Source organism: Dermacentor variabilis, chromosome 5, assembly GCF_050947875.1.
Source record: "Dermacentor variabilis isolate Ectoservices chromosome 5, ASM5094787v1, whole genome shotgun sequence".
In the NCBI taxonomy this organism is placed as follows: domain Eukaryota; kingdom Metazoa; phylum Arthropoda; class Arachnida; order Ixodida; family Ixodidae; genus Dermacentor; species Dermacentor variabilis.
In genome coordinates this window covers 93,032,486-93,059,402 of record NC_134572.1, presented here as the reverse complement: position 1 = coordinate 93,059,402, position 26,917 = coordinate 93,032,486, and the positions used below count along the sequence as shown (strand labels likewise).

General features: G+C 46.4%; 1 protein-coding gene across 1 annotated transcript in view; it reads left to right on the top strand.

Annotated features, from left to right (window-relative positions):
- Positions 1-12,770, top strand: part of LOC142582931 (uncharacterized) — a 117,291-nt gene extending 104,521 nt beyond the window's left edge. The window contains exons 4-5 of the mRNA XM_075693071.1: positions 10,826-10,959; positions 11,391-12,770. Coding sequence (XP_075549186.1) covers positions 10,826-10,917 — 92 coding nt within the window. The 3' untranslated portion in view covers positions 10,918-10,959; positions 11,391-12,770. The remainder of the gene's footprint in view (positions 1-10,825; positions 10,960-11,390) is intronic.
- The last annotated feature ends 14,147 nt before the right edge of the window (positions 12,771-26,917 follow it).

Genomic DNA, 26,917 nt, shown 5'->3' with positions numbered 1-26,917 from the left:
TTTACGTTGATGTTAGATATGGTCGTTGCAAGACATTTCTCTTCGTTACGAGGACAGATTATCAATGTCTGGTATTTTCCAGAATTATATACACGCACTCGTGGTGAATTCGCGCTATCAGCGCTACTGTCATGCTGACATGGTATCGACTCCGCATGCGTGGCCTGCGCATGGAGAGTGTTCAATACTGCAGCTCCTTCTAGGAAAATAACACATCCATCAACATACTACATAATTAAAGCTATTATGAATGCTTTTAGTATATTTATGTTAATGGCAAGAACACACTCGTATAACGTCCCCTCGATATGTACGTACGTACAGAAGCTGATTTATTCACAAGCTTTTCGTTCGTATGTGCTACTTTCCATTGGCTTGTCGCATTAGCTAATGATATTTCCAGCATCAGGAAAGACTGAAATTTTCTATTACGAACAATTATATCTTAAGAGTGTTTTGTGAATACGGGCTCAGTTTTGTCGACGCCACATTGCTCTCGCTTTTCACAGCTGCAGGGAGCCATACTCTTGTCTTACTATGGCTCGTTGTCGTGCTGTTTCACTCAGCCAATTCGCCAGGGAGCGTATGGTCATGTCAACATATGTTCAGCTAACAAGTGGCTTTCTTGCGCTTTTTTCTGCTAGTTTGTTTTTTATGGCACGTTTAGGCATGGCTAAAGAATCATCTCACAAACCTGATTCGTAATAGAGAGAGAAAACAAAGAGAGTAAAGGCAAGGAGGAAAGTGGGAACAGAAGAAGATGGACAGAAAGAGGGAATGAGCAGTACGTGGTCACAGAAGGGCGCACAGCAGCACTACAATCGGCCATTGTGATTGACGTTTCCCCAGAACTGCAGTAGTGCACGAATAGCTTTCTGCGCTATGAAAAGATGTGGCCAGGTTCCTAGGATTTCTGTTTCAGAAAATGTTCTAAGAGAGTCGCGTAGGCTTAGTGCAGTCTGCAAATGTCTGCGCTAGAATTTCGTATTGAGGACCCTTAGTGTTACCGAAATGAAATAGGGATGGTGCTTGCGATCCGCACGCCTCTCTAGATAGTTAGCTTTCTTTCCCCCTTTGGCACCGCAGCGGCAGAAACGCATCTTTCAGAACTCCTCCTGCTGGAAGCTTAGAACTGTTTTGCTCTAGAGGTCATACGCTTTAATATTCAATGTGCGCCCTGAACGTTGGCGCAAACGTTCGAATGCGAACGTAAGCCCTCTGGTGACGGTTTAGTGGACGGTTCCCTTTACAATGTACAACTCCGTAGTTGGTGAGACTGTTTGCCAAAGCACTTCAGGGCAAATATTTCAGGCCTGTGATTTCACAAAAATGAAGATTTGGGGTCGATAACGTGACCATACAACACTCCTCTGAATCTTCTATGAGAAGATGGTTCTTCCCCATCTCTGCCCCTTCATTATTATGATAACAAAGATTTACCGGTGATTGCGATACTCACTAATGCGAATTTTGAGCGCAGTTGTTTATACTACGTTCCATGCACAGCAGTCAACGTTGTGGAAGGTACCTACATAGGCTATGGTACGCAAGAAGTTCGGTCAAGAAAAGCGGGCAGCTAGTTTAGCAGCTGCGGCAGTCGAAGCACTTTCACCGGTTGCATCGCTCATTGTTTAGAAAGAATTGGCTGATGCTATTTTCTGTTATGATTATATTGTCCCGTGGAGGTGACAATGAAGAACGACACAATGTCGAAACTGCGAGTTACAAATTTAACTCTTTATGAGGCGGACTTACGCCCAGCACAACCAGTAACACTCGAGCACAGCCATAGCGGCGAGCAGAGTCGGCGTTTGTCGTACACTCTAAGAACAGTTTACACCCTTTGGCTTGCCCCTTCTGCCACACAAAAATAATCGTCATCTGCCTTGATGCGTTTCCTTTCTTTATCGCTGCAAGCCCGGAACTTTCCAGTGACGAACGGCACGCGCGTTATCAGAAGGGGCACTCCAAAGGGTGTAAACTGTTCCATGCTGATAACGCGCGTGCCATTCGTTACTGGAAAGTTCCGGGCTCGCAGCGATAAAGAAAGGAAACGCATCAAGGCAGATGACGATTATTTTTGTGTGGCAGAAGGGGAAAGCCAAAGGGTGTAAACTGTTCTTAGAGTGTAAATCTGATCTGCGGGTCAAGCGCGTCGGCCTTTATACATGACTCGTCGAAGGTTCCAGTGGCATCGCTGGCCCCCGTGTGGCTTCCAGGAAGCAGTAAACAATTGGCGTCGCGCATACTATCAGATTACAAAAATCGCAAACCATGAAAATCGAAACAAGCGCGAACGATACTAAACCAAGCAAACCAAACAAGTTCGAGCGAGAGCTGACGCAAGCAGACAATAGTAGGAAACGAGCGGTCGGGCTGGTCCGCATGAAACCGGTTTCCCACGCGCACGTCACCGAAGGGCCCGCTCTCATTGCTCTGCGCCGTTCGCGGCTCGCGTCTTTCATTTCCCGCTTGCGTTCGTTCTTTCATCTTTTGCTGTGCTTGTTCGCTCGGTTTCGCCGCCAACGCCGCCCGAGACGACGCTCGCTGCAGGAACGGGCGCCTAAGAGCTGGACTGTAGAATGATTATTATTACTAATTTTCCGATGGTGAACGCTTAGAGCGTATAATCACTTTAATAATGTCATCGCTCTCAAAAATCTGAGGCCTCGCGAGTGTCGCAGCCTATTCAACAGCGATACAGGCCTCTCTAGTGAGATCACACGTGTGAGGCGAAACGCTCTTCAACCTGCCCGAACCCCGCCGACTGTAGTACGTATTCTACAATGCCACACGTATGAGTACACGGACAGCCTAAAGTCGCAGGGTTTGATTTCAATCATCACCGGTTGTGAAGGAGGAGGCGAACGTTGTAGGCTGCAGGCCCATCTATGGAAAAGCCGGCGATTGCTCCTCCCGAGCGCCTCCTTTCAGAAAAGTTCGTCACCCTTAAAAAGTGCAGCCCGACACGGGTGATCACGACGTGCCCGCAGCCTTTGATCAATTCTGCGCATGGTGCCGCGCGGAGCGGCCCGCCCCTTGACACAAAGCCCTGATATGAACGCGCCAAGCGTTACCAGTCATTGGCTAAGTCAACGCTATACTTGAGAACTTCAGGAGGAGTCGGGACACATAACGGAGACGCAGTACTACGCAAGATGGGACTCACCGGCTGTGCTTACAGCTACGCGTATATCGGAAGTGTTGCTCCGCATTTGGAATACAAATTTATCCCGCCAGCAGCTTAATTTGTGTCGCTTAGCTCTGCAGTGAGTGTGTCTGCGTTTGCGCTGTCCAGCCAGAAGACCGCGCAAGTATGTTCAATAAATTCTGCTTACGCCCTGACTAGTCCGAAAAAAGCTTTAGAACAAGCACGTATTTTTTTTTAACGTTCAAAGGAGAATATACTACCGTGCGATACGAATTACTCAAGTTCGAAACTTTCGCCATTCCCGGACTGAGTGTTACATCATGCATAGCCCAAATATACGGAGATGACATGCGCGCCGTACACACGACACAACGCAATATCAATCATCCGCCCGTGCATGTGATAGCGATATCACGAGAAGAAAAAAGAAATATTCATTAATAATCAGTGTCAGGTATACAGGCTTTTGACAGCCAAAAAGAGAGATAAAGAAAAAGCAAAAAGACCGAACAATCTCAAAATGAAAGGCGATAAGTTTCTCGAGCTAGCGGCGACCTTGTTCTACCGCATGCGGCGCAGGGCGGCACTGCCAAGAATATTGTGAGCCGAGCGCGCATCGAGTCCCAGCAGCGCTAATTGGTGTATTCCTTTACTACAGAACACACGTGTGCATCTGTGTCCCTGGTTTAAATAGACGACCCAACCGCTGCCCGCACGCCGGTAGCTCTGCGTAGCCTCTGCCATAGCCCGAGGCACCGCTCTATGCTAACACGGTCCGACAAATTGCGCCGAAATCGACAAGTGCCGCTTTCAGGCAGGACCAGGAGTGAAGCGAAGGTTCCCTTAAAGATGGGACGAGCACTGAGGGCCAAACACGACACCATTAACGAGATGCAGGAAAAATCGCCTCGGTGCTGGTTGACCGGGTTAAGCAAAACTGTGCGCATCCACGTAGGCGAACACCAGCAAAGAAGGCTGGAGCTTACCGGTGCTCCTGGGAATCGTCGTCGTCTTGTTTCTGTTGTGTTGCGACGGAAACACGTGCGGCGTTCTATAAGCGCGAGCAAGATGTGTTGCAAGTATCAAGTGTCTGATGAGCCGCGCACGTGAACTGGAATTCATAAAAGAGAAATGCGTATGTGACGATGTGCGTCGCATTTGTCGTCTCGGTTGACGACGCCGTGATTATAAGGTGCATTCGAATGTAGTAGGTTCTAAAAAAAGAGAAGAGAGAGAGAGAAAAAACATTTATTCGAACCATCCAGGTGGTCGCTCTTGAGGTCGAGTGGGTGGTGTCCTCATTCCAGGACTCCACTTTCATGGCTGCTCGATGTACTTGCTGGACGAGAGCTTCTTGTCCCGCCAGGGTATCGCCGATCAGCTGTACCTCCCACCGCTCAAATGATGTTCTAGGCGTCTTTAAGTGTTGAGGTTTGCCCCCGCACCCCCACGAGATGTGAAGGAGTGTAGGGCGTGTGTCGTCGCACCAGGGGCAGATGCTGCGATATGTATGTGGGAACATTTTACTGTATCTGTGTAGGTTTGGAAATGTGTTGGTCTGAATAAGTCGGAGAGCTACGGCATCTTAAGTGCTGAGCTTTCTGTGAGGCGGACGATAAATCCTGTGGTTGAGTCGCTGGATCTCGAGTCGGTCGCAGTAATTGGGCGGCAGGGGCATGAAGGTAAAGGGTGGGGATTGATGAGACGATTTGTCGTGCCCCGCTCGGTCGATTAGGGCTCGAGCTAGGGCCTTCGCCCTTTCGTTCCCCTCCAGAGCCGCATGGCCCAGCGTCCACGCGATTTGATGGTATTCTTGCAGCCTCGGGCCTAGAATCTGAGCCGCCGGCAGCGGTGTTCGTCCGTAGGTAAAGTTAAGGCAGGCCTGTTGCGAGTCGGTAACGACATGGACTTCCCTGCCAACCCTGTCTTCTTGCTTTATTACCAGCGCTGCGGCTATGGTCTCAGCCGCAGCTGGGGTCTCTGCCCTAACGGAGGCCGCGAGGGTCAAGGAGTTGTCTCTCCCGTTCACGGCGGCTACCGCGAAGAGGCCCCCTAAAGAGTACGCCGTCACGTCCACGTACGTTACGTACGGGTCACCCTTGAATTGTCGGCACTGTCTGTCTACGCGAGCCTTGCGTTGTCCTTCATGGAGTTCATGGTTCATGTGCTTCGATATCGGTATTGTGCCCTTAATCTTGCCTCTGACCTCAGGCGGGAGTGATCGTTGCCCGTCGAGGGCAAGGAGCTCCGTTGCCGTTCCGGTCCGGTGGAGGATGGCTCTGCCCGCCACCGTCTTCTGTAGTCTGGTCTTTTGCGAAGCCGTAGCGCGTCCGACAGCTCAGCGAAGGTGTTCTGGATCCCAAGGGCTGCTAAATTCTTGTTTGAGGTGGTGACAGGGAGACCCAGGGCCGTTTTGTACGCGCCTCTGATGATGGCATCGACTTGTTCTTGGTCGCGTTTGTTTAGCGAGTGATAGTGATACGGCATACATAGGTTATTCTGCTGATCACCAGAGCCTGGACGAGGCGAAGCGTGTCCTCTTCTAGCATGCCCTTGCGGCTTCTTGTAATTCGTTTTATAATCCGCGAGATCTGGTTGGTGGCAGACCTTAGGGTTTGGATGGTGTGGGAGGCTTTCAGGTTGCTCTGGATCCAAAAACCCAGAATCCTAGTCTTATTGCATCCGTTTTCTTCTCGCCCTCAAGATAGAGGTCGATAGGGCCGGGGGACTTGTAGATTCCTCCTCCGTGCACCCGGATCACCTCGGACTTTTCGGGCGCACAACGCATCCCGCTCGCTGCCGCAAATCTCTCCACGGCCGTCGCGGCGTCTCGAAGGGTCGCCTCTTTTCGCGCTAGGGAGCCCTTGGTGGCCCAGAGCGTGATGTCGTTTGCGTACAGGGCGTAACCTACATCGGGGATCTTCCGCAGCTCTTTGGTCAGCGCTAGCATCGCGACGTTGAAGAGAATCGGGAGATTATCGCCCCTTGTGGTGTTCCTTTGTTCGGCTCGTCGATCGTATCCGATCGAGTCTGGCCTATTCCGATGGTTGCCGTCCGGCCCATCAGGAACGATTTAACGTAATTAAAGATGCACTTCCCGCAGCTGATGTCGTTCAGTCCCTTGAGCATGGCCTCGTGAGAGATGTTATCGAAGGCCCGTTTTAGGTCGAGTGCGAGCAGGAGGTGTTCTCCTCCCTTCGGGATGCCCTTGAGAACTTCTTCCCTTAGGATTAGGAACGCATCTTGAGCAGAAAGTCCCGGCCTGAAGCCAAGCATGGTGTGCGGGAAGAGGTCACCGTCCTTTATGTAATGTTGGAGGCGGGTTTCGATGACCCTCTCGTACAGCTTGCCGATGCACGAAGTCAGCGAGATGGGACGCAGGGCATCGATCGCGGGCTTCTTGCCGGGTTTGGGAATGGTCACAATTACCGCGTGTTTCCACTCGTTCTTTACGTGGCCCTTGCTCCAGAGTTTCTCGTTTAGGTATTCGGTCAAGTCCTGGATGTGCATCGGGCTCAAGTTTCTAATCATGGCATTGGTGATTTTGTCAACTCCGGGAGCAGTGTTGCGCTGTGAGGCTCGTGCCGCGGCGTACGCCTCTTCCTCCGTGATGGGAGCGTCCAGTTCTGGTCTTGGTTCTCCTTCATATTTTAGGAGGCAGGGTTGTATGGGGTCGCTACCCAGGTATCTGGTTTTTAGGGTGTCAATCAGATCCCGGTCGTTTCCGGGGAACTTTTGAGCGATTTCTAGAAGCGTCCGACTGGTTGTCGATTTCGCCTTGTCGGGCTCGATCAGGCAACGTAGGATGGCCCATGCCTGCGCCGTACTCAGGGTACCCTTGAGCGAGGTGCAAAACTGTACCCAATTTTGCTGCGTCAGCTCCTTCGCGTAATTTCTGGCTTCGTCTGTTATTTTCTCGATTCGTAGACGTAGTTTCCGGTTTGAGGAGGCCCTCACGGGCTTCGCACAGGTGTAAGAGCCGGCGGTCGACTTCGGGCGTCTCGAACGTGCGCTGGATGGTTTTAGTGGTTTGGATGTGGGCGTCCCGGAGGTCTTGGGAAAGCCTTGGGAAAGAAAGCCTTGGGAGATATGCAAAGGGGGAAGGCAGCTGGGGAGGATCAGGTAACAACAGATTTGTTGAAGGATGGTGAACAGATTGTTCTAGGGAAACTGGCCACCCTGTATACGCAATGCCTCATGACCTCGAGCGTACCGGAATCTTGGAAGAACGCTAACATAATCCTAATCCATAAGAAAGGGGACGCCAAAGACTTGAAAAATTATAGACCGATCAGCTTACTGTCCGTTGCCTACAAACTATTTACTAAGGTAATCGCAAATAGAATCAGGAACACCTTAGACTTCTGTCAAGCAGAATTCCGTAAAGTAGGATTCCGTAAAGGCTACTCAACAATAGATCATATTCACACTATCAATCAGGTGATAGAGAAATGTGCGGAATATAACCAACCCTTATACATAGCTTTCATTGATTACGAGAAAGCGTTTGATTCTGTCGAAACCTCAGCAGTCATAGAGGCATTACGGAATCAGGGTGCAGACGAGCCGTATGTAAAAATACTGAAAGATATCTATAGCGGCTCCACAGCCACCGTAGTCCTCCATAAAGCAAGCAACAAAATCCCAATAAAGAAAGGCGTCAGGCAAGGAGATACGATATCTCCAATGCTATTCACAGCGTGTTTACAGGAGGTATTCAGAGACCTGGATTGGGAAGAATTGGGGATAAAAGTTAATGGAGAATACCTTAGTAACTTGCGATTCGCTGATGATATTGCCTTGCTTAGTAACTCAGGGGACCAATTGCAATGCATGCTCACTAACCTGGAGAGGCAAAGCAGAAGAGTGGGTCTAAAAATTAACCTACAGAAAACTAAAGTAATGCTTAACAGTCTCGGAAGAGAACAGCAATTTACAATAGGCAGCGAGGCACTGGTAGTCGTAAGGGAATACATCTACTTAGGGCAGGTAGTGACGGCGGATCCGGATCATGAGACGGAAATAATCAGAAGAATAAGAATGGGCTGGGGTGCGTTTGGCAGGCATTCTCAGATCATGAACAGCAGGTTGCCATTATCCCTCAAGAGAAAATTATATAATAGCTGTGTCTTACCAGTACTCACCTACGGGGCAGAAACCTGGAGGCTCACGAAAAGAGTTCTACTCAAATTGAGGACGACACAACGAGCTATGGAAAGAAGAATGATAGGTGTAACGTTAAGGGATAAGAAAAGAGCAGATTGGGTGAGGGAACAAACGCGAGTTAATGACATCTTAGTTGAAATCAAGAAAAAGAAATGGGCATGGGCAGGACATGTAATGAGGAGGGAAGATAACCGATGGTCATTAAGGGTTACGGACTGGATCCCAAGGGAAGGGAAGCGCAGCAGGGGCCGGCAGAAAGTTAGGTGGGCGGATGAGATTAAGAAGTTTGCAGGCATGGCATGGGCACAATTAGTACATGACCGGGGTTGTTGGAGAAGTATGGGAGAGGCCTTTGCCCTGCAGTGGGCGTAACCAGGCTGATGATGATGATGATGATGTCCCGGAGGTGCTGCATTCATTCCGCTATGTTCCGCTATGTTCCGCTATGTCCGCGCATTCCGCTATCCCCGCTATGTCAACCGGCGGGGGGTACTGCCTGAATGCCTCTCAGTCCGTAAGCCTAATTTCGCCAATTGTTCTCTTGAGTTTCGGCGTGGATACCGAGATGCTGAGGATGCAGCGATCGCTGCCCAATGTTTCGCCCAGGTGCGCCCATGAGTATTCCCTTACGTTTTTGGCAAATGACAGGTCCGGAAACGTGTCTCGACTTACACTGTTGCCTACTCTGGTTGGTTGGAGGAGGTTGGTTATCAATTCGAGGCCCATTTGGTCAACCGCATCGAGGAGGGACCTCCCCTTTTGCGTGTCTTGTTGGTAGCTCCAAGTCGTGTGTGTAGCGTTCATGTCTCCCACCACTACCAGCTGGTTGCAGCCAGCGGCTCTCACGCTCTCGTAAATGATGTTGCGGAAGTCGTCTTTCTGAGCCCTCGGTGGTCTGTACAAATTCAGGATGAAAGTGCTACGTCTACCCCTCTTCTGCTGGAAGACTTCCACTAGCACGTGATTAATGTCATGATGTTGATAATGTGTTCTCACGGCCGTCACCGTTTTGTGAACTAAAACCGCGACTTTCGGTGATCCCGCGTGTTTAATGACGTAGTAACCCCGTAGCCTGATCGGCTGGTTCCCGAACTCCTGAAGGCAGATGACGACGGGGGGGGGAGGGGGGGAGGGAGGGGAAGGGGGTATAGGTGATTTTGGATGAAGAGTTGGAGTGAACTTGCCTTCTTGTTGAAAGAGCGACAATTCCACTGCCAGATCTCGTGGTGTTAGCCATTACTGAAGTTCATGCCACCGCCGTCGCAGTTGTCGGCGTCCCTGACGTCACCCGTGTTATTTATGCGCCTGTACGCCTTGATGCGTGGGTTGCTGCTCTCGTCGTCGACCCACTTGCGGGAGCCAAACTCAAACTTGCGTATTCTTCTTTCAAGGTCTTCATGGCTTAGTGTGTTCTCCTTGACTTTATTGTTTAATACGCCCATCTGGTAAAGCATCTGTTGTATTGTAGCATAAACACCTTCGAGGGTGACTACACTTGACTGGCCTGCCGCTGCCGAGGCCGCACCGGGGAGCGATGAGGGCGGGGTGGTTCTTGAGGGGGGACGAATGGAGATGGCGGGCTGGTGGCCTATCGTTCTGCTTTGCGGCCCTGCCTGGGTGTTGTTGCTTGTTGTGCTTAGCAACGCTTGTAAGCGTTGCATGCGTTGGTTTAGGCGAGAAACACAGGGGAGTAAGCCAGTGCAAGAGCAAGCTGGCTACTATTGACTGATTGATTTCGTGGGTGTTTAACGTCCGATCGGTCCCGGGGCAGGCTCTGAATTTGGGACCCTTGTCTGTGTACTGTTTTTGTATTGAACAAATTGTATCATGAACCAATTAGAAATTGAGTGGGAAAAGCAGCATTGGGGGCTCCGAAATAATTTTGGCTACTTGGGATTCTTTAACCTGCGCTTCAACTTGTGTTGGGGCAGTGGTCGTTCTAATTTTTACAGCAATGTTAACTTCATGCTATGTGGCTCATATTGTTACTTTGGTACGCGCGTCCGTGCTGCTACGCGAACAACTTATCGGCTCGCCTTTCTGCCCATTGCACACGGTTTAACTCGCGAGCTACTCCGCCAGTGTGATTGTTTCCGGACATGTTCGCATGTTACTACTCCGACAGTGATTTCGCTGTTTTCTGCTTTCGCGCTTTTCTATTGTCCGTCTTTTAAATACGTCGCACATAGACCTATCCAAATATAACGGTGTTTGGAGCGGAGCTAGGAGACGGTTATACCTAAAGAACATTGGCGGCAGTGCCCGTTTGGCTTGCGTCCGATGAAACTGGCCGCGTCACTGTAACCTGTAGCTATTTCCATTACCACTTTACCCGTTAGGCGTAACTGCTAATTTTGTTTTGACTGTAAGCTCAACTTCACGTACCTTCTAGACGTTTCTGTGCTGCAAGCTAATTGCTTGCGGTGCGGCATTGAATATTTCAACGTGCCGCTTTCGTTTTTATTTTGACATTGCTCCGAAGGTCATTCTTCTGATCACGTGGTGCAGGACGATTGGTTGGAGCGGCGAGCCGACTCCACACCGTGGACATCTTGCTGAGGGTGCTGACAGGCGCACTCGCCCTGATGGATCTCGCATAGCAACGGGCACACGTGCAAGGGGGCTACGCCGTCTGAATCAAAGTGAGTACAGGTAACTGCGTTTTGTAATGGTGAATATATTTGTCAACCGGCTCTTTAGTCCGCGAGAGGGCAAATCTGTTACTCTGTCAGTTACCATGCCCGCGTTATACCCAAACAAATGTAATTCATGTAAGAGAATGGTTACATTGTAGTTGCGTTATGCAGAGGACGATTGCGTGTTACATTAAAAACAAGAGCAAAACGAGAAGTATGTAAAAAAATGTTTCATAGTGTTCCAGAGAAGCCAGGCGAGGATTGAGACGTAGAAGCTGGCAAATAAACGCGCACCAAAAAGGTATTTGAGAAATACAATGAGTGAAACAAGCAAGCGAAGAAAACAAAGAGAAAGAGACCTATAGCGTAAGTGGTTTGCCTCACAAAAACGCTTCGCAACACGCTAACCATACCTTCCGTTTATATTCTCGTTGCAGACCAAAGAACCAAGTAGGACAACCGCGTGCATTTCACTAAGTCGGCTGTAGAAAGACGTCCTCGCCAGTGACGCCGTCGCTAAGAAGAGAGCGGTGCCCGAAACGTCGGTCACCGCTCCCACTATGTCACCCGTCACGGACATCCAGGTCCACAAGCATCAGTGCCTCCTGTTCTTCAGCGTGCAGAGCGCGAGCGTGTGTGTCGACGATGCGTGAACCTGTGCGTGTGCACACGCGTGTGTGTGTGTATGTGTGCGTGTGCGTGCTTGGGACTCGCTCGCTCCCCGTGACTATGGACAGCAGCGCACACTCGAAACCTCAGAGCCCGCTTCACCGTTCGCTGCCCCGATTCCCCTTACCATCACCGCCGTTATTCTTTCCCGAAACGTGTCGCACTTTCTCGAGACTCCGCATGGCACTTCCTCACGTTCCAGCACGTTGGCTGCGTCCCCACTAACGACCGTATTTGCACAATGTCTGTTCGAAAGCAGCGCGTTCGATTCAGTGAATACGACGTGTAGTCTTTTGTCGCCGCAACTTTCGTGTTGCGTGATAAACGTAATGCTGTAGGGCGTAATATTTTCCCCCAGAGTGTCCGTTATGGCAGCGCGAACGAAAGATTCCACCTTGTCCTGGAAATAAACTTATGCCGAGGGTAAGGAAAAAAAGAAGAAGAAAGCCGCGGGATAGATGCTGCTGAGAGTGCGGTAAATGACAGGTAACGTAGTAAAACGAAAATTTCTGCAGGAATGTTATATCACACAGTTCAAATCAACGCTTGTGCGCCCCACAGAGCGCCTGTCGCAGAGTACGAAGAAGTGTTGGCCATGTTTTTACTTAGAAGTTTTGAATTTTTTTAGGCGCTTAGTGCTGTTTACCGTTTCTTTTGTAGCAAATTATGGTCTGACTTTCTGTGAAGGTGTGCTTTCTGTGAAGTAAAAGGAATAGAAGAACTAACGGCTTGGTTTACTTAGTTGTCGTTCCAGTAATCTTTGCGTGTGCAATAAGCTTCAACTATAATTCGCACCTCTACATTCTGAAAGACTCCTATAGCGCACGGTATAATCACCACGCAGGCGCCATTGCCAAACGAAGCTTCTGAGAACAAAAAAAGAATGGAAAACGAGCGTAGTCCAGAAAAATACACGAGCGTTCATACTACTGTATCGTCCATTGTAGCGCGACAAGAGAATTTTCGCCTGGAAACTAATGAATTTTTTTTAGGAACACAATATTGACTGATCTTCGACTTACGCTTGCCACAGGGCAAACGCTTTGTCATCACCCCTTGTCCTAAGAATGCTGTATTTTGTATGTTTCCGCAAGTTTATATGTAAAAGGTTCCTCCTATAACATGTTATAAAAGTTTGTTCCCACCGATATCATGCATGTGTCTCAATTTTGTTTAATTAATTGAGTGTCATTACAGCTACAGACAAACAAAAAATAAACATGAGTACCTTTATCCAGCCTTGTTCTATAGCATAAATATAAAGATAGAGACAGAGAAAGTGAAGAAAAAGTAGGGAAGTCAACCATGCGCGCGTTCGGTTTGCTACCTTACGCAGGGGAAAGGAGCTTAAGCGATGAAAAGAAAGATAGGAACGAAAACACCGAGGGAGTCACTTTGCGAGGGCGTGTACATCGATACGACAGTCACTCACTGTGGTCTGCGTCTTCAGGATCTGCACTAAGGCACGTAACACTTTCTAGGCCTGCAAGGCAGGCGATCTTGAACACAGGTGACCCCACATGATGCGGAGCAGAATGTGCTGATCGTCAATGCGGGGACAGATGCAGACAATGTGTTCGACAGATTTCCTCAAGGCCCCAACGGTAGCACAAAGGTGTCTCACTCCCCCCAATTAGGAGGTAATAACCTTCTGTGAATGCCGCTCTTAGCCACAAGCGACGCAATAACGTTGCATCGCAGCGGCACAGGCCCTGTGGTAACTGGGCCATCAAGGAGGCGTCGGGAATTCGCAAGAAATTGTTCGAAAGACGGGGAAATGCCAGTCAGCTAGAGCGGGCGTTACGAGTTCTGTACAGAGCGGACACTGCAAGGAAATTTTATAGCGTATCACCAGGAAATGAAGCCGTCTCCGTCTCATTCTGGGTTGTAGCAGGGAAACCGAAAGTAAACAAGTATGCAGACCCAACGCACATGTTGGAATCAATGTGAAGCGAAGCTTTCGTGAAGCGGTTAATGAAATGCTTACAAATTCTCCATTTCATTCCTGTGTTTCCGGCGTAAATGAAACATGCGTACCCGTGCTACGCAGAGTGACAAAACTTATATATTCTACTTCTTCACCTATTTTTACTTATTGCAAATGTCCCAGGGCCAGGGGGAGGGAAAGGGTGAGGGACGCTTCATGGCCAGTCTCCCCTGTGGGTATGTGCCCTACATGAAAACCATGATCATCATCAACACGTAGCCCTTATCTCCAGAGCTGTGTGGCGTTAACAAGACATGCGCCAGGCTTGTCCCATCCGTCGTTGTGGCCACGGTAAAGTAGGGAAATCGTCATCATAATCAACACGTGGCGACATTCTGAAAGTGCTAGTGAGTGATCGCACGAGAGAATTATACGTGTAGTTGTGGCCTAATGGTTACATTATCGGGCTGTTGCGCTGGGGGGGGGGGGGGGCGACGTCGGAATCCCATCTTCGGAGAGGCTTCACTTGTTTTTATGAGGATGCGAATCTACTCGGCGGGAAACCGATTAGCGAACGACCGACCGACCGACCGACCGACGAAGGCGAAGCTATGGAGTGACTGGCAAGGAAAGCTTCGCTTTAAAACTACCCTTGACACGTCTTCACAAAATTCTCTTACGCAAGTGTCCTTCGCCATTGGCAGCAACTGAAGTCAGTGCTTGTTATCAGGGCGATCTTTAATATGAGCGGCGTGTGCTCAAACATCGGGCACTCAACAAACGCTGTTGAATAAGATGAATTTTGCGAATAGGTGTTCGTCCTGCAGAACTATACTGATACTATGGATGAATCAAAGATGCGCTCCATTCACATAATTATTGCTTTGTTTAGGTCTGTAACGCAAAAGCTGATTCATAAAAGCCAGTGGAATCAAATGACGCTACACATTTAATCAATCAGCATACAGTAAAGCTAGGACGTATGTTCACTTGAACTAGCGCAAGTAGTTTACTGCAATGACGCTGTTCAAGTATTACCTTCCAGTGAGCTCTCTTTTTATTTCAGCACTGGTCGAGACAGCGTGAGTATTTGCTTTCCACTGTGAGTATTTGAACCACCTTATGTAACCATGAGAAAAAAATATAAGTAGCTAAGCTTTCATATTTAGAAAAATGCGATACTCTTGTACAATTTTACAAAGCTTTAAATTGAAGAACGGTGCATGGTTTCTCAAAAATATGTCCTGTTGTTGATATCGCGAATGCAAACATAAAAAACAAACACAAAATTTCCCTTATGGCTCCTTCTAGCCCTGCTTACTTTTTATGCAAGTGGTCTGCCTTTGCGAAAGAAAGGGAAATGGCGCAGCACGCATAAGACGGACGTGTGTCAAACATCACAGGCAGGAACTGACCGGCCGAGAATGCAGAAGCATATATTACGGGCCTTCTGCCACACAACTTCGAGTACATAACCCCATAGGCCCCGTTGCCCATACATCTGGTCACCTTTCTTTTGCGCCAGCCGTTTCACTATGAGGAGTGAGCACAATGGACACAATGGGCGCCCTATGTATAGTGTGCAGAGTATAAGCCAGTTCTAATCATAGGGATGCTGCGGCCTCCCGTATTGAAGAAAACATGGCGCGCCGGCCCGAACAGGCCACCGCGCACCAAAATGCAGATGTACCGACTCGACCAGCTTGCTACTGTACCATGGAGTTTTCCGGGAAAGCTAATTGCCAGAGGAACACGGGATAGGAGCTCGTAAGAGGAACGAGACGCAATGACCGCTACGTGACGCCTATAGGTGAGATTATGTCTCCATTGTTCAGGCAGTTTTGTCGACCCTTACTGTTCCTCCGTGAGTGGCGGACACTTCTGACTACCCGCATCTTCCCTTGCAATCTCGCTAAGCGGCCCTAGCTATCCCGTCCAAATCGCTAGCTCCTTTATTGTTCCCTAGCGCATGCAAGAGAAGTTGCGCAATCGTAGTAATGTCTTTCCGACTCGCAACACCTCCCAATGGGATGAAACAGGAGTAGCAGCAAACTGCGGAATGGCGAGGGGCTACTGTAATACCTTTTCTTTGTTTCTCCGATTGTTCTGACGACTATTGTGCGTGTGCAACCTGAACACGACGGTGTATCCTGGTGGACCACGTAGTTCAAAGAGTAAGCCTCTGTGTTGCACATAAAACCCTTGCTCTGAAAACGTTGTAATGGTACCATTAGAACGAATATAAATTGCTTGCTATGCGACCGATCGCATACTTGTGTTGGCAAGCGCACATGATTATGCGTAATGCGCGTGGAAACCAAGGCCAGTTTCGACGAAAGTTTCGAACACATGTTCAAAAGATGGTAAAGGAAAGAATAGCACTCTAAACTCTGCGTTATATTTTGAATAAATGTGTTGACTCACATAAGGCTTATTACATGTTCGGGTGCTGAAAAAAAAAAAACTCTCTCCTCCTTCTGCCTGTCTTGATCCATATTTGATATTTTGTCGAGAAGTAAACATATTGCTTCTTCACCGGAGTTCTGGGCTTGTTTGGTAAGAAAGCCCGCTGCCAAGAGTGTTGAGAGTGAAGTGACAGACGGAATGGAAGACAGAGCCAAGTCTGTATCAGCAGAAAGCTGAAAAAAGAGGCATGCGTCGTTCGGTGCGACGATGACAGGGCAAGGTATTGACGAAATAGGGAAGGCACGCAAATAGTCCGCGCACTTAAACATGCATTTAAGCATGGGCTGGCTAATTGCGACAACAGGTATATATTTAGCGAGGTTGCTTGGACAAGGAAAATCTTTCCTTAAAAACGAATCTTATTTATTTATTCAGGTACCTCACGGGTTCCAATAGGAGTGTTATATGATGGGGGTAACAAATGTGGGTGCGATCAGAAAGCAGTTTCAACAGTACTATATGAGGATCGTTATACAATAGTAAATAAACAAACAAACCGAAAAATGGAACTAAAAGAAACATTTCAAATCAAAATGCTCCATATTTTTTTCTTTGAAGATAACGGGGTAAGAGATGTGGACAGTGTTGTCTGGAAGACCATTCCAAGAGATGACTACGCGTAGCAAGGCTGCTATGTTAAATGCGGTGCTTTTTCCCGAAATACGTTGTAAACTGATGGGATTATTGAATCGGGACCATGTGCGATTCGGCTGTCCAAGAGCTAGGGTAAGTGGATGACGGCTATAAACAATTTAATGGAAGACGCAAACAAGTTCGAGTGTTCTGCAATATTGTAAGGACGGAAGGGACAAGAACGTCCTAATGTTAGTTATGCTAGAATTCCGGCTCTAGTCTCGTGAAATAAAGCTATCTACACGATATTATACGCGTTCAAGGGAATGAACAAGGTATTCTTGATGCGATTACCAAATGGAAGATGCGTATTCAAGTTGAGGGCGAACAAATTTTTGATTGGCGAATTGCCGAGTCAAAGTGGACGTGCCTCTGAGGTTGCGCATTAAAAACCTAATGTGCGGTTAGCTTTAGCAGCCGTGTATTCTGTATGGGTCGTCCAGGAGAAATTAGGTAAAAATTGGGCGCCGAGATACTCATATGATGACGCGAGGATGACTGAACTGTTATTAAGTGATTAAGTATACAGAGAATTGGACCTTTTGCAGCTAAATATCATCAATTGGCATTTATCAGTGTTGATGGCCATTTTCTATAATGAGCGCCAGATAGTAATGCAGTCGATATCTTCATGGAGAGCTATACAATCGTTAACCGAGCAGATATTACGATAAATAATGCAACGGTCGGCGAGTAATCTGATTATCGAGGTGATGTTTAATGGCAAGTCATTAATGTAGATTAGAAACAGCAATGGGCCGATTACCCTGCATTGGGCTATGCCAGATGACACATCATTAAGGGAAGATGAATAATTATCAATGGAAGTGAACTGTTTACGAAAGGATAGGAGGCTTCTTATCTAAGCAATTATTAAGGAATCGAGGCGCAAAGAAGATAGTTCTGTTATTAGACGACAATATGGAACACGATCGAATGCTTTAGCAAAGTAGAGGAATAAACAGTCGATTTGAAGACTTTTGTTCATTCCCAGAAGTAGTTCCATAGTAAACTCAAGTGGTTGTGTCTGAGATGATAGCCCCTTCCTAAACCCATTATGTTTTGAGAAAAACAACCGTTGCTTTCTAAATGTAGGGTCGTGTTAGATGTAATGATATTGAAACATAAAACGACACGAGGTGTGACCATTTACAATGTACACAGAGGTACAGAGCAGCGACCAAGTTGGTGGACAGCCTGTACACCAGACAGATCTGTCTTCATCGTCTGCTTCATGCAGAATGTTTCTCTCGGATTGGGTTGGCTTCGTAACAATATGTTCGAGAAGTTTACAAGATATACATGTCAGTGATGTCGAGTGACAGTTATAAACGTTAGCTTGGTCGCCAGATAAAAACATTGTGATGACTTTTCCAATTTTGCACTCGTATGGTATCGCACCTGTAGAAAGAGATAGTTGAAAAATGGGAAGGAGTATGACGCTGGAATGAAACACTGTATGATTCAAAATTTGAGCTAATGCCAGTAGTTACCTTTAAATTAATAATCAATGATGCAATACCTTTAACGGTATCGTCTATGAGCCTTATGTAGGTAAAATCATAATCAGGTGAAGATGGAATATTGGAATAGTCTTCCTTGGTGAACATATGGGTGAAAAGTTCTTAAAATTCTGGGAAGTTTACCTTGGACGATAGGGTCACCAGCCTCATCAACCAGCGAAAAATATGCTGAAGTTTGAGCAGGGGAAATTGTTTTCTAAGTTTTTTTTTTGGGGGGGGGGGGTATTGTGCTTACGGAGAGACTGAAGATCTTGTGACATGAACTTGTGCCTTCCTTTTCAGAGGTGCGCACAATATTGTTTGTCAGCGTTGCTGTGTTTTTTTTTTCATGATGCGGGTGTTCCGAGCCGTTTCGCTGTTTTGAAAAGTTGCTTTTTTGTTTATTAAAGCCCATGAAGGGTTCCTGTGGTACCACGGTCTAGATAGTACGAAAACATATGCGAGGCATATAAGTGTTCATCAACTGAGTTAATTCCTCTTTGAACTGACGCTAGTCTTCATTAACAGATCGCTGGGAAAAGGACTGCAGAAATTAATCACAGAAGTTCCGCAACCAAAGGTTAATTGCATCGTATAGTTTCTACTGTTATAATCGAAGATTCGTTTGGACGTTACGCTGCGTTGACGAAAGGGCATTTTTATGGTGGAGGTTAGAAGGTTTGAAGGTTTTATTAAAAATATTTGGATACAGGAAAGTATATGGTAAATATTAGCGCAGAAGTAGGTCCCAGATTTTAACATGCCGAGGGGACCTCCTGTGACAAGTACAAAAAATTATCAAATACAGGCAGGCAGTGGTGTTGAAGATCAGTGAAACAGTATTAACAAAAATAAATTAAACAACGAGAATGCGTAAATTCATTAGAACATCATTATAGATAGAAATATACATAAAGCGAAATAAGTACGAAACGCTGATACATAATATAAGTGTAAAAAGCAAAGCATGGTTCGTTGTCAATAAAGGTCACTTATTACTAACAGGCTGTTGACCGCAAGTGAATTTGCAATGCTTTATGAAATGAATGTTCTGAATGGATGCACTTGATGTTCATGAGCAATGAATTCCAAAACATTATTCCCGAAAAGAGCGCTCTCTGCTTGCCGTAGTTTGTGCGTACTTTAGGTAACAACATATTATTTTGTTCCGAGAATCTTGTATTATTGCGGTTGAGTAGTTGGGGGGCATAAATATTATCACTGACAGTACCTTGATTTTGGACGCTATGAAATAAAAGACCAAGTTTTAGCTGTAACGAATAAGTGAGCGGGAGTATACTTAGTTTCTGGTAAAGTGGAAGGGCAGATGCCAGGTGAGGACCAAATGTAATCAGGCGTACTGCTTGGTTTTGTAAGCGATGAAGGCATGATATGTGTGTTTCATACGTGTTTCCCCATGAAGTGAGGCAATATATCAGGTGACTATGTATGAATGCGTAATACAGTGACCGTAAGACTTACTGCTGAAAGTAATGTCGAGATTTGATTAATGCACCTAAACCAAAACCAATTTTTTTAACAAGGGGTATGGTATGTTTGTTAAGTTTCAGATGCGAGTCAAGAACGACGCCAAGAAATGCGGTCGTATCAGATACATAAATTATGTGGTTGTCTAGATTAAGACTCGGAACTGAAGAGGTTCGTTTATGATGAGTATGAAAAATCGTGAAGCATGTTCTTGTGGCGTTTATTTGTAGCGCATTCTCAAGACAGGAAGACGTGATTTTTCTAAGGTCTTTGTTTAGTCTTGTTGTTAAGTTATTAAGGTTTTTATCTCCTGCAATATAGTTTTTATTTATTTATTTTTTATTTTCACAATACTGCAATACTTTACACAATACTTTACGCTGATGCTGTATCATCAGCGTAAGCTATGCATTCTGAATTGTTAAATGAATTAGGCAAGTCATCAATATACAAACGAAAAAGAAGAGGGCCTAAAATAGATCCTTGCGGAACAGCTTGATTAGTATTTATTGGCGACGATATGGCATCAGCAAATTGGACACCCTGGGTACGGTCAAGTAGATAAATCTGTAAAAGGGTTAGAGTAGGTTCAGTAATACCCAGTGAGTCTAGCTTAGAAAAAAGTATAGTGTGGTTAATTGTATCAAATGCCTTAGTAAAATCAATAAATAACGCCGCGGCCCAGCACCCGTTGTCAGTGAACTTTTTGATGCGGTCAGTGAATTCTATTAGAGCAAGTTCCGTGGAAAAATTAGGGCGGAAACCGAATTGGTGCGGTATCAAAAGGTTAATTATTTCAAAGTACTTCATGAGGCAGTCAGCAAAAGGTTTCTCAATTAGTTTACTAAAGAATGGTAGTATCAATATCGGGTGATAATTGCACTTATGCGCTTGAATCTCCTTTTCTAAAAACAGGCACAACTTTTCCTTGTTTTAGTACGGAGGGAAAGATACTTCTTCTAAATATGTGGGATAACGTTTGTAAACAGAGATAAGATGCCTCAGAAAGGCTGGCCAACGTTGCGATAGGAGGACCTATCTTCGTCAAAGGTAGGTCCTCCTATCGAAACGTTGGCCAGCCTTTCTGAGGCACCTTATCCCTGTTTACGAACTTTATACCACACTGTGCTATTCCATCTGTCAGCCCCGTTTCTTGATTCTGGTAAATATATAATTTATAAAGGTAGCAAGAACACCTGATAGCTCATGAGCGACCAGTTTAATTTTAGATGGGCGATTGAGGTCTAACCCTGGGCCAGTGCATCACAGACCACATAAAGCACGATAAACCTCTCCCGGTGACGTAGGTCGTAAATAAAATCATTGGTAGCCGCTAGCATAGTGCGAAATATCAGTCGGTTGCTTTGAGGTCAAAGTTGAAAAAAACTTATTGAATGCGTTAGCTATATCAGAAGGGTTAGAAGAGACGCCGGCCAGTATCATTAAGTTCATTTGTTACAGGTCGTTGTTTAGGGTGAAGAGTGAAGACGTGAGCCAAACCCATAAAATTTATAGGAGCGATGAAAAGTTAACACGAAAATACGAAATATAATTTTTGTTGCGATATATGGACACCACAAGCGAATTTCTGCCTTTGCTGTCGCCGTGATGTTAAGCATAAAGTCGAAACACGATACCATTGCTGCCATGCACCATACGCTGTATGTGCGAGTGAAACCTTGCCAAGGTCAGGGCACTATAACGGCTTAAACGCGAGCGTGAGAGGCAGGAAGTCGCAGAGGAAGCGTGCCGTCTTATGTCGTGCTCAAGGCACGGGGGAGGGAGGCTAGAGAGAGGGGGGGACATTCTCTTCCGGCTGCTGCTGCTGCTTACGGCGGGGCCGAGCGGGAACCGTATCTTGAAAGCGATCTGCGCTGTGGACAAAGTGCGCACCCACGCATGCCTAATCTTCAAAGCGATCTACGATCTACGATCTACGGACAGGCCACCATTGGAATCGGAACCTGGCAACGTTTAACGCTAGAACGTTATCTAGTGAGGCGAGTCTAGCAGTGCTATTGGAGAAATTATAGGGCAGTAAATGGGATATAATAGGGCTCAGTGAAGTTAGGAGGACAATGAAGCATATACAGTGCTAAAAAGCGGGCACGTCCTGTGCTACCGGGGTTTAGCGGAGAGACGAGAACTAGGAGTCGGATTCCTGATTAATAAGAATATAGCTGTTAACATACAGGAATTCTATAGCATTAACGAGAGGGTGGCAGGTCTTGTTGTGAAACTTAATAAGAGGTACAAATTGAAGGTAGTACAGGTCTACGCCCCTAGATCCAGTCATGATGACCAGGAAGTCGAAAGCTTTTATGAAGACGTGGAATCGGCGATGGGTAAAGTCAAAACAAAATACACTATACTGATGGGCGACTTCAATTCCAGGGTAGGCAAGAAGCAGACTGGAGACAAGTCAGTGGGGGAATATGGCATAGCCTGTAGGAATAGCAGGGGAGAGTCATTAGTAGAGTTTGCAGAACAGAATAATATGCGGATAATGAATACCTTTTTCCGCAAGCGGGTTAGCCGAAAGTAGACGTGGAGGAGCCCGAATGGCGAGATTAGAAATGAAATCAACTTCATACCCTGTGCGAACCCTGCCATCATACAAGATGTAGACGTGCTCGGCAAGGTTCGCTGCAGTGACCATAGGATGGTAAGAACTCGAATTAGCCTAGACTTGAGGAGGGAACGGAAGAAACTGGTACATAAGAAGCCAATAAATGAGTTAGCGGTAAGAGGGAAACTAGAGGAATTCCGGATCAAGCTACAGAACAGGTATTCGGCTTTAACTCATCATTAAGGAGTGTGCAGTAGAAGACGGTGGTAACTCCGTTAGACAGGATACCTGTAAGCTATCGCAGGAGACGAAAGATCTGATCAAGAAACCCCAATGTATGAAAGCCTCTAACACTACAGTTAGCACAGAACTGGAGGAACTTTCGAAGTTAATCAACAAGCGTAAGGCAGCTAACATAAGGAAGTACAATATAGATAGAATTGAACATGCTCTCAGGAACGGAGGAAGCCTAAAAGCAGTGAAGAAAAAACTAGGAATTGGCAAGAATCAGATGTATGCGTTAAGAGACAAAGCCGGCAATATTATTACTAATATGAATGAGATAGTTCATGTGGCTGAGGAGTTATATAGGGATTTATACATTACCAGTGGCACCTACGACGATAATGGAAGAGTGGATAGTCTAGAGGAACTTGAAATCCCACAGGTAACGCCGGAAGAAGTAAAGAAAGCCTTGGGAGCTATGCAAAGGGACAAGGCAGCTGGGGAGGATCAGGTAACAACAGATTTGTTGAAGGATGGGGGGAACATTGTTCTAGAAAAACTGGCCACCCTGTATATGCAATGCCTCGTGACCTCGAGCGTACCGGAATCTTGGAAAAACGCTAACATAATCCTAATCCGTAAGAAAGGGGACGCCAAAGACTTGAAAAATTATAGACCGATCAGCTTACTGTCAGTTGCCTACAAAGTATTTACTAAGGTAATTATAATAGAATCAGGAATACCTTAGACTTCCGTCAACCAAAGGACCAGGCAGAATTCCGTAAAGGCTACTCAACAATAGACCATATTCACACTATCAATCAGGTGATAGAAAAACGTGCGGAATATGACCAATCTTAATATATAGCTTTCATTGATTACGAGAAAGCGTTTGATTCAGCCGAAACCTCAGCAGTCATGGAGGCATTGCGGAATCAGGGTATAGACGAGCCGTATGTAAAAATACTGAACGATATCTATACCGGCTCCGCAGCCACCGTAGTCCTCCATAAAGAAGGCAACAAAATCCCAATAAAGAAAGGGGTCAGGCACTCTCCAATGCTATTCACAGCGTGTTTACAGGAGGTATTCAGAGACTTTGATTGCGAAGAATTGGGGATAATAGTCAATGGAGAATATCTTAGTAACTTTCGATTCGCTGATAATATAGCCATGCTTAGTAACTCAGGAGACCAATTGCAATGCATGCTCACTGACCTGAAGAGGCAAAAGAGAAGGGTGGGTCTAAGGATTAATCAGAAGAAAACTAAAGTAATGTTTAACAGTCTCGGAAGAGAACAGCAGTTTACGATAGGTAGCGATGCACTGGATGTGGTAAGGGAATACATGTACTTAGGGCAGGTAGCGACCACTGATCCCGATCATGAGACTGAAATAATGAGAAGAATAAGAATGAGCTGGGAGGCGTTTGGCCGGCATTCTCAGATCATGAACACCAGGTTGCCATTATCCCTCAAGAGAAAAGTGTATAACAGCTGTGTCTTACGAGTACTCACGTACGGGTCAGAAACCTGGAGGCTTACGAAAAGGGTTCTACTTAAATTGAGGACGACGCAACGAGCTATGGAAAGAAGAATGATAGGTACAACGTTAAGGGATAAGAAAAGAACAGATTGGGTGAGGGAGCAAACGCGAGTTAATGACATCTTAGTTGAAATCAAGAAAAAGAAATGGGCATGGGCAGGACATGTAATGAGGAGGGAAGATAACCGATGGTCATTAAGAGTTACGAACTGGATTCCAAGGGAAGGGAAGCGTAACAGGGGGCGGCAGAAAGTTAGGCGGATGAGATTAAGTTTGTAGGGACGACATGGCCACCATTAGTACATGACCGGGGTAGTTGGAGAAGTATGGGAGAGGCTTTTGCCCTGCAGTGGGCGTAAGCTGGCTGATGATGATGATGATGATGATGATGATGATGATGATGATGATGATGTGTACAAAGTGAATGCGCCGAGTGCCGGGAGCTTCGTATGCGCTGTGCTTTTGACGTTTGCGTTGAAGCGAGATGCAACACAAAGGTCAATTCGCTCGCTGCTGCTGCCGCGCTTCTAACTCCGCCGTTTTGGCAGCGAGTTTCTGCGGTCACCGAGCGGAATGTGTTCATGTTGACCTTTTTCCGCTTGACACTGCGGTGGTTAATTTTTGTTAGTGAGCGAATGTTTACAACATTATACGGCCGATAAAACTACTATCCTTACTTTGTATAGCTGTCAACTAGTTTGCTCTCGCAATCCTGCTTTGCCTTTAGAGCGAAAGTGAGAGTATTTTTTATGGCTATCATTACCTCACGACTACTCTAGTTAGATTTGCCATTCGGATAAACAACAAAATTGCAGGAATCAAGTAAGAGTTCGTCATCTGTTTTATCTGGGTGCAGCTATGTACCAGTCAACATTAGAATGTCCGAGTTACTATTTCGTAGACATGAGCACAGCTCGGTACGGTTTGACAAAATGCTACGTATGTTGGTGAATGATATGAAAACCCGAGGATGAGTAGTACCATCATAGTAAGGCTGGGGATGGTTGTCCGGCTTGTGGCGAACCGCTCTACGTTGTTGCTATCGGGTATACACTCTGTGACTGTGGCAGAAACATGGATCATACGTGTATACGGTACCGTTCATGCGCAGTTTATGAACGCGAAGCTTGAAGGGCCCGCTCTTAGTCTTTGCGAACCCAAGTAGCTTTTTTCTGGTCAGGCGTGTTTGAAAGAAAAAAAATCTTCGCGCACAGCATACTGCGTCTCTTTAAACTCGCACCATTTTTTGAGAATAAGCTGTTTTTCTTTACAGTTCGTAAGCTTTACGATTGTCGGCCTATATTTCCCCGTTCTATATGACCAAGCTTACGGGCTCTTTCGATTTGTGTTGTTTCAAGCCTGGAGTCAAGGTTCCCTGCACAAAGTTCTAGCAGCTTTTTTTCCGAAGTAGACCATGTCTCGGAGTGGTCGTCTGGAATGCCAAAGAAGAGCAGATTTGAGCGGCGGATTCTATTTTCAGCGTCATCACAACGGCAGTTAATTTTCTTTGATTGGTCTGCTATATTCGAAGGTCCCAATTCAGACTGTTGTAGACGGATTGGCAATTGTTGATTTCATTGCTTCAATGTCGACATCGATTGCGCGAATACTGGAAGATAGCTGCTTCAGTGCTACTCCCACAGAGGCATGCTACTGCTTTAGGGCGCGTAGGTCATTCCTGATACCGTCTTGGTCAGATTCAATCCTCTGGACTGTCTCAAGCACAGTTGCAAGTATGACTTCGTGACTAGTTCCAGGAGTATTTATATGTATCTTGCCCCACTACCCAGCACAAGTCACAAAACTTTAAATTCTCATTTTTGTGCAATCCTTTCTTCTAACTTATATTCACGTTTTGTTTGTTGCAGAATAGCTCCTCATTATCAACAGTCTGTGGTAGCTGCGCGTAAGTTCCGAAAGAGCGTGCTTATGATTCGTATTTTGCAGGTTTTGTTTGGCTTAGGTAGCCCAATGGCGAACAACTGAAGTACGAAATCAAGTGATACGTTCTTACCTCCTCTGTGCTTGGAAAAAGCTGGTCTATACTGAAATTCTGTTGCCTATATTAAATTCCCTTTAGTGACCTATGGCCAGACGCATTTGTGAATTGCAAGGGAACGTGTTCAGGCGCGAGCAACCGTTCAATGTACATAAACCGCGCGCCGTAGTCACCATAAGAACTAAAAAAGAAATGCTTTTTTAGGCTTTCTTTCTTTGTATATAGTACCAAAACTCAGAGGAGACAAGGCGGGAGAAAGTTTCCCGGTTCAACAGGGCGGCCACTACGGCATTCAAGATCACGTAGCTCGGAAGCCGTGGTATCGCGAAGCGCTCTTGTGTGCTCGCCGAGCGTTCCCCTTTCTCGTAGCTTTCTCTCCCACAGCTTCCTCGTGGCTGGGCCTGACACTCGGGATGATTAATGACCTCTTGATGGCTACTTCTCCTTCGAGGCCTCTGCCGCCTCCGCAATAGATTAGACCCAACGGGCTTCTATGCAATGCGTATGTCGCACTGCCTCGTTCTTTCCTTCGAGCATAACGGCGCGCTTTAATTTACAGACGACACGGTTGTTCTTCGGACTACATGTATCATGAACGCGACGCTTTGTATAGGTGAGTAGCCGTTACTGTCTCGTCCGTTTGAGCCGAAATTGGAACTTTGGGGATGGAAGTGCTTGAGCGAACGCCGCAAAATATGGAAACCTCATTCTGGACTAAGCCGGGTGCAGTGAACTGACTGCCATTGTGCACATTTAGTCAGTACAACGAAGTCGTCGGTAAATCTCGTTCTTTGCTTTTGATGTCTGAAGAGCGCGTAGGTGCGTACCCGGCTATATTTAAACACAGTGCTTGCAAGAAACGCTCGCCGTTACTTGTTCCTTTTTTTTTAGTGATCTTGCGGCACTCCAGATTTTTCACAAAAGAAAAATCATGTTCGGTG